This window comes from Podarcis gaigeae (assembly GCF_964106915.1).
Source record: "Podarcis gaigeae genome assembly, chromosome: 12".
In the NCBI taxonomy this organism is placed as follows: domain Eukaryota; kingdom Metazoa; phylum Chordata; class Lepidosauria; order Squamata; family Lacertidae; genus Podarcis; species Podarcis gaigeae.
Genome location: NC_139688.1, coordinates 42,929,923 through 42,938,323, shown reverse-complemented (window position 1 = coordinate 42,938,323; position 8,401 = coordinate 42,929,923). Strand labels below are relative to the sequence as shown.

The 8,401-nt window shown below is 43.2% G+C and overlaps 1 protein-coding gene across 16 annotated transcripts in view; it reads left to right on the top strand.

Annotated features, from left to right (window-relative positions):
- Positions 1 to 1,439: 1,439 nt before the first annotated feature.
- Positions 1,440 to 8,401, top strand: part of SLC4A7 (solute carrier family 4 member 7) — a 68,976-nt gene continuing 62,014 nt past the window's right edge. For 7 of the 16 annotated variants that reach the window (XM_083705561.1, XM_083705557.1, XM_083705562.1 and 4 more), the window contains exons 1-2: positions 1,440 to 3,154; positions 5,539 to 5,577. In XM_083705561.1, coding sequence (XP_083561687.1) covers positions 2,672 to 3,154; positions 5,539 to 5,577 — 522 coding nt within the window. In that variant the 5' untranslated portion in view covers positions 1,440 to 2,671. Of the gene's footprint in view, positions 3,155 to 3,276; positions 3,475 to 5,538; positions 5,578 to 8,401 lie in introns of those variants that run through there. The other 9 variants (XM_083705546.1, XM_083705545.1, XM_083705549.1 and 6 more) reach the window with 6 other exon arrangements.

Genomic DNA, 8,401 nt, shown 5'->3' with positions numbered 1-8,401 from the left:
TTACTGTGGGCACAACAGCCTTCAGTTCTATTTGCATTGAAAATTTATTAGTGGACAAAAGCAGATCTTAGAATTTGGACATTTTTTTCTTTTCCTTCTTGAAAATGTTGGATTTCAGCGATTTCCCCAATTTGATGATGAACTGAGCCATGAAGCTCATTAGAGTGATTTAGGGTCAGTTACGCTATCTGTCAACTTAACCTATCTCACAGGGTTGCTGTGATTATAAAATGATACTGCTAGTGCTGGGAGATAGAACTATCTATCTTGCCTTGAGTTCCTTGCAGAAAGGGCAGCATATATAAATGTAATAAATAAATACATATAAATAATGACAAGCTGATGGATACTGATCCAACAGGGAAAGAGAGTATTGACCACATTTGTCTTTTATGTACCACTGACCAAGACCCATGGCATGCTAACAATACCAGCTCCCAAGAGAATTTAACAGAATTACGAGTTCTAAATGAAGGCTGGGGAGGAGTTCTGATGGACTGAGAAACCTGATGACATCAAAGTGGAAACATTAATTCCGGAAACATTTTAAACATTTAGAGAACTGACATAGACTTAATTGGGTGCTTTATACTGAGCCAAAAGGTTGTCCAAACTCATTTGTAAATTGGCTATGCAGCTGCTAAGAGTGAGGTCACTCCCTGAAGCAGTGCAAGGAGTCCATGTGTGGGAAGAACATGTTCTCCCAAAACAGACTCTCGTGGGAAAGAGAATGTTATCTTGTGCAATGCTGTTCCTGTGACACCTTGAACTTAGGAAACAATGCAATACATTTTGAATTTTGATCTGAGTATTGTAATTAATTAATTATGATAATGCTGTGCTTAGGTACTGCATATATAAACCCAGCAGCACTGATGTGTACTGTTAAAATATTAGGTTTTGACCCAGAATACCAAGGTTCAAATCTCTGTTCAACCATTTAGTTTACTGAGCGAGTCACTATTGGTCAACATACCCTGTGAAGCCCCTGTACTCTAAAATATACCATTAAAATTATTAAATAATACTAAATTGATACATAGTTGTTTCATTACACAGCTTTTTATTCCATCACAAGTCCTTGCTATCACTCTGCTCATTTCATTCAAGTCATATATTTATTAGAAAGTGCATCTTAAAGTGTGGTATTATGAATCATATTAAACTAACACATAGCTGCTTCATTAAATGCCCTATCAATCTTCCCACCCCCTTTCTCATATCATTTGTGAATAATATTTATTAAGAAGTGCATTTTTTGAAATGAAAAGGTGAACATAGGAACTATTGGGTGGAATGGAGGAAAACTTGCTCTACATGGATCTCTACTTAAAGCAGGGATGGGGACTCTGTGAACCTCCATTTTTTGGTGAACTGCAACTCCCATTACCCCTAATCATTGGCCAGACTGGCTGGGGCTGATGGGAGTTGGAGTTGCCCGGAACAAAAGGATCTCAGTTCAGCAGGCCTGTTGAAAACACTTGAGGAGGCACCATGAAATGGAGTAGCAATATTGGGGAAGACAGACAAGTAGGCTGAGCCAGTATAAAGCACGTTCCTATAGTAGCCTACTGGGTTGCCACGTTTCAAAAATTGAAAATCGGGACACAAAAGTCATTGAGCTTTTTTGGGCAAAGTTGTTGAGCTTTTTGTTTTGCTTGCAAAAAAACACCACACCATGTTTTTGAGCTATTTTTAAAAGGAGAATTGGCAAAAACAATGCTGCCAATATGGGTAGCATTATGTCCAGATTTCCCCGGACATTTTATTTTTTGGACGATTTTTGCCCAGGCGCTGCTTCCAACCACAGTGTTCTGCGTATGTCCGGGAAATTCCAGATGTCTGGCAATCTTATATCCAGTGCTTTTTCCCCTTAAAAAAATGTTTAGGGGTACTCTCATTTCCCCACTCATATTGAAATACTGCCGCTCAATGAGGCCAAACTTAGATTCACAAAATGTTTAGGGGTATGCGTCCCCCCAGAAAAAAATCACTGCTTATATCTGCACCTTGAAATCTGACTCAGTTACAAATATCCATATCGGCTTCTTCCTATATGGATGCACTTTACTCCTGTGTGCATCTGATCCCTTCCTCTCTGAGGCTCAGCTCTGCAGGGGGACCTGCTGCCCCATTGTGCATCCTACTGCCTGAGGCGGTCGCCTCCCTTTGCCTCTTGGGTGGGCCGGCCCTGGCTGAAAACCAAGAGGGTGGAGGACTCAGTGGCAGCTTCTTCCGAATACAAACACGTATGTAGGACCACACCGTTTGGCTCCTACTCATCCACCGAGTTACTTCGGCTTCCGAAGCAGCCATTTAACGTTATGGGGGGTGGGGGGAACACACCTAATGATCTCATCCGCCATAGTGGTTTGTTCGCGTGCGTGGATTAGGACCGCAGGTTTTATTTTTTTATTTCCCCTCAAGGGGTCCGTTTTAAACTGTGAAAGCAAGATTGCCTGAGCGGCTTCCAAGGGCTTCGCACAGCTATTCATTCTTCCTCGGGCCACGAAGGGATTGTGGTTAAAAACGCCCCACATTGCCTCTCAAGCACCGTCGACGCCTATTCAGACAACCCCCTGAAGCAATTTATTCCCCCTCGCTGAATTTCTCTCATGTTTGTGTGTTCTGTGTACTCGGGAGGGACTTTTACTTCTAAGCAGCAGCGTGCATGGGGCGGGGACGGAGAGGCAGCGCCGCCCTGCATGAAGGGCTCCCCTTGAGTGAGGAGGAGGAAGGTCGCGCCGTAAATCCCCCTCTGCCTCTGAAGAGAGAGAGAGAAGCGAGAGAGCCGCCTCGCCTCTCCGCGTCATCCCTCCGGCCCAGGAGGAGGAGGAGGAGGAGCCGCATTCCCGCGCCGATTGGTCGGCGCTGCTGCCAGTCGCGCAGGCGGGCGAGGGGCGCGGCCAAGCGTAGAGCCGGTGCGGCTCCCGGCGAGAGCAAAAAAGGGAAAGAAAAAAAAGCGGCCGGCCGAGTCAGGAGCTTCGTTGTGCTGCCGACGTCGACGACAGAAGAAGGAACAGTGCCGGCTTGTAGTAGTAATAGTAGTACCAGTACTATTATTCCTTCCAGCGCAGCCACCCTCTCTCCTCCCGAGCCCTGCACCATGGAGGAGGAGCGGTCAGGGGAGCAGATGAGACCGCTACTCACAACGGTAACTGAAGAGCGGCGGGAGGAAGCGGGATGGCAGTTGGCGGTTGCGCGCGAGGGAGGGAGGGGGGACGTGGAGGGAGGCGCTCGCGCCCCTTTATCTCTCCCGCCTTTCCCCTGGGCTGAGGGCTCGGGCGGCCGTTGCCGCCGCCGCCGCCGCCGCGCCTCTTTGTGGGGGCGGAGCCCCGCCGGGCGCCTCACTGGGCTCCCTGGCTCTGTGACGGGGAAGCGGCGCCGGATTAATGCCCGAGGAGGCGACACAAAGCCAGGCGCTCTTTTCTTTCCGGTCTCGAGTCTCCCCCTCACACATACAAACCGACAGGTGTCAGTCTCTCTCTCTCGCCTCCCCTCAGCCCTTCCTTCCACTTCGCGTTTCCTCTTCCCCCCTCTTCATCTCCGCAGACAAACACTACTAACAACAACAACAACAGGAGCAATAATGTTGTGACACGTGGATGGAATTAAGACTTGAGGGTGTGCACGGGGGGGGGGGGGCGTTTTTCTTGCTCATGGAAACATTTCGCTTCAGCATCATCTCCGCCGAATGAATCCTCCACTTGGCGCGTGTGAGGAAATGGAGGGAGGCGCGCGTCTCCTTCCTTTCCACAACCAGCTCCTCTGGTCTGGGCTCATTGCTTTTGTTCAGGCAAGAGCTCTTGATAGGGTGAGGGGTGGGCAGAGAGGAAGGGGGGGAGCCTGGTTCTTTGTTCGAAGCTCCCCCCCCCTTCTCCCTCTTACCCTTCTAACATGCTCCCTTGATTCGGGCTGGGAAGTGTCAAACGGGGTAAAGGAGGAGACATAATGGGCAGGCTGCAGCGGGTCAGGGCTGGCCTCTGCTGTCCTATGGGAACTAATAATAATAATAACAATAATAATAATATAAAAGGACATGTGTCCTGGGCACAGTGCAGCAGGCGAGGTAGGGGCATCTCCGGTGAGATGCCTTGCTTGCCTTCGGTCCTCCTGCTCCTCTTGACTCCTTTGTGAGTGCAAACACATGGCTAACCCGAAGCAGCTCTTTTGTCCTCAGAGCTCAAGGAAGTGGCAGATAACTCAGCAGTGATTCACTTTACTTCATTTCATGGCTGGGGTGAAATGAGGCGCAGTCTATCTCTTCCCCGCCACCCTACCCTTCCCCGCTTTTTAAAGTGGTACTAGGGAAAAAAGCATCAGTGGTTCATCACTGTTTTTTTTTTTTTGCCCCCTTGCGTTTTAGATCATAGATAAGCTAGCCAGGATTTTTATTGAGTGTTTCCATGACTTTGTCCTGCTGCAAAGGTTGCGTTCATTCCCAAGGTTCCTTGGGACAGTGCCGGGGCAGATAATCTAGTTTTAAATGGCACTAGAAGATGGAGAGCTCTTCTGATAGCAAACGAAGTTAAGCGAGTGAACAACCTAGTGTAAAAGCTTTCCCTCTACATCATTTGGCTTGTTCACTGAAGAGTAATATGTATTAGTACCATGTGGCAAACAATTTAAGTACTGCATTTAACTTGATTGCTGCACATCTACAGCACATCTACAGCAAATTGTTTCATATAATCTATGTAGAAAGGTAGTGGTCTATTTTTTCGTTGGTTCGGTAAAACAGTTGTGGTGGACTACATTGTGGGTAGTATTGAACTATGTATTAATTAGAGTATGCCTATTTAAATGAAAGTAAACGTCAGATTAATGTGGTTTTTGCACACTGGAGGTGGCATAATAAAAAATGCTAACTTGTGCAAAAGACAGTAATAGAAAAAGAGTTATCACTCCTGATCTATGATGAGGGGAACAAAAGTAGGGCTCCTAAGATCTCTTGGACAAAGAGTCAAGAGTCTTTAGCTTCAGGTTTGCCAGATTTGCTCCTTTCCTGTGGTTAGTAGATGTCCTTAAATCCAAATACAGTAATGTCTGATCTTTTTGATATTCATCTGTCACACAGAAGTGACACTTGGAAACCATGCCAGGTTTTTTGCCTGGAGTGTATCTCTAAACGTTACTTGCCCAATTGTTTGCCAAGGCTTCTGGTGTGGAAAGACTCCACAGCTATAGCAGTTTTCATTTGGCAGGGGTTCAGGTCTCTCATCTTAGCACTGCTTTCATTTATACACCACCTCTGCCCTCCACCTTGCCTCATCTGAGTGTTGCTTGTAACTAGGGCTAAGTGTCTGACAGCAGACAAGCAGAATGTTACTCTGGGAAGGGTAGTGTCTAAGAAAGGGAGGATGCATTTGACCCGATTGCTGAATCTGCAGTGGTTCTTTTGACCCTGTCGGTTCTTGTGCTCTTTGGCTATCCTCTCATTATGCTGAGTATGAGTGATCTGTTGCAAATATATTTTGTTTTGTTTTTGGTCATAATAGTTTTTGAGGGAATAATTTTGCATCTTTTGAATTCTTACAGATTACAGAAGGAGACGGTCGTTCCAGCTTCTTGAAGGAGGTGGGGGCCCATTAATCTTTTGAGTAAAGAAATGCATGACTACAAAAATTGAATTGCTACATTTACTTTTAAGATATATTTCTACATAGGAGACTATGATATATTCAGTGAAAGATGCTAGAGAAGATTGGATTTGGTTTTACAATCATGGAGAGGGTTAATGGTCCCTGTTCTCATAAGCTTACATAGATTGTGGTCTGCCTAGTTCTCTTTTCCTGTCTAGGAAGAAAAGAGCACTCATTTATTTTAATATGAAAGTGTTTTTAAATGAAACGGATGTAGACCTGTGCGTATTTCCTTTTTGCAACAATTAGCTCTTCAGCTACGTGTAGTTCTAGAATGTTCAATTGCACCTACTTTTTTGCTTTGTGGCAATGATTTTTGATCAGGCCTTTTTTACCATTTACAGTTTGAAGCACCACATACTGTATAGGTTTTCTGAACCTATCTGGAGGCTTTCACAGTAGTATTACAAGTACTAATAATACTTCACAGGTAATATTAACCATTCTTCTCAGGCAACCTTTCTGTGAAATATGCCAGAAATATTTAATGTTTTGCTAGAGGTTGGATCTGTGTTGATCTTCTGATGAAGCGTCTTGCATGCTAACTTTTTGGAGGGTTTCCTATCGACTAATATGAAAATTCCTTGAAAGTAAAAGACAGCATCACATTTTATCCGGCACTTATGATAAATCATTAAGTGTGAATGCCCTAGGAAGACAAGCAAATTTTACTGTACCTTATACATATGTAGGATCCTGCGTATTATAATCTACATATCTATAGCATCCTGAGTGCTTCTCAGAAATCTGTTCTTGGAAATCTGGGAGGGTATTTTTGGAACAGTTGAAATGAGCCTACAGCTTCCTACATTATCTGTTGAGGGTCATATAATCAATCTTAAACTAACCAATCCACTAAAATAGCTTTAATTATTTATTACTATTCTCTTCTGCACTGATGATTCATGTAGGTGCATCCGTGTCCATGGCTGCAATTAGCTGTACCAGGTGGCTATTGGATATGAGAGAAAGGGGTGAACTTCACCCCATGGCCTACTAGTAAGCACAGCACTCACCTCTTTTTGAGTTACCTGAAGTAGGTGGAACAAGAAAGGATGAACTTGCTGGGAAGAGGGTTCCTCTCTTTGCTTGCATGCTAATCTGTTTTCTGTTCTGTTGGAGATTAAGAAGATGAAAGGAACTAATAAGTGAACTAGATAATTTCCTAGCATTTAATGAACCTGAGATAAGGATAGAATTATTCAGATTCTAATGTAGAACATTTCCCTCTGGTTTGATTCAACACAATTACCATTTAATATTTCAAAAAGTCATGGCTGCCTTTATATAGCTGTCTAAAAATGCAGTACTGAAATTAATAAATGCCAGGCTATCCTAAAAAGGCAAGGAACTATATGTATTTGTGCAGTGCTATTTAGCTCTTGTTTATATAACTGAATATAGCTGGAATAGTCCCCCCCCCCAATATGATGAAAATACATTGGGTGAAATATTTTCTACCTGCTATTGCTCTGACTTCCCTGTATACGCATATTGTGCCTTGTGTTTTATTTTGTTAGCTAATAGTGGGACTGTGCATAGGATTTCACAGACGTGTGTGCCAGAAAAAAATGTCTTAACTCAAAATAGCTTGTACATATGGGTTCCTGCTATAGAATTACACAAACTTGTCACCTGATGGCATTGTCCTTCATAAATCACATTCAGTCATTACTCCGTTATGAGGTTGGTTCTTCATCATTCTCACAGGAGTTAAGTATTTTGGCTTAAAACATTTGGTTGCAATGTTGTCATATTTTTTGTTGTTGTTCTTTTTATTGACTCTTCCAAAAGCCAGCTAAATTGAGGTTATGTACTTCGTTTGCAATAACAAACCTACTTGATTAGCCTGCTTCTAAACTAGTGAAAATAAGAAAGGATATTAGCTGAGTACTTAATCAAGACACCTTTTGAACGAAACATTTTGCTAAGCCGAATTTCATGGTTCTTGACAATAATTCTAACTTTATTTTGCACCTTGAGTGAGTTTTAGCTAACCTTGTAAGTAATTGTACACACAATTCTAGATAATATGCAGCTCTATAAAATAGCCTGAAGTGTAAGAATAGGATTACAAATCCACATATGACACTGTGTCCATTGGTTTTATCTTGCTCAAGAGTTAGCTCTCAGATACCCCACTGAAAATAATGACAAAACTTAATATTGATTTTGATGGCCTAGGTCTAGGACTACACTGAAGAGAATAATGTGATGGATTATTTTATGGTGCATAGAAGCTCTTATCTTAATAGAAGCAGGATAGATTAAAAAAAAATCCTCAAATGAGATGCAGAGAAGAGAGGGGAATTAAGAAGGCTAATGCCAGGGAAGCCCTAAGAGGAGAGGCAGAGGAGAATAATAGCATCATCAATTCATTCAAATTCAGTAGATAGGTCAATGAGTTTTTTCTAATATAAGACTCTCATATAAGCATCCACCTAGCATTTGAGACTTTCTGATGACGACCTGATCTTTATTACATCCCATGGGGATTCTAAATTACCGGTAGTCCCTGCTAGGACAAGGCCTAATGCTCTGAAGTTCTCTTGATAGAGGTGTATAGCTGCTTCCTTCTGCCTTTCTGAAAATATAAACTTCCTTTTTGAGAATCTTTAACAATTATTTCTTGCCTACAAAATTATTTGTTGTGTGTCTGTGTTTGCCTTAATTTTGTTGATGATGGAGGGCTGGGGGGTGGGGAACTGATGGGACATGCAAAATAACAAAGAATTTCTTAGGTGAAGGACCAGGGCTTG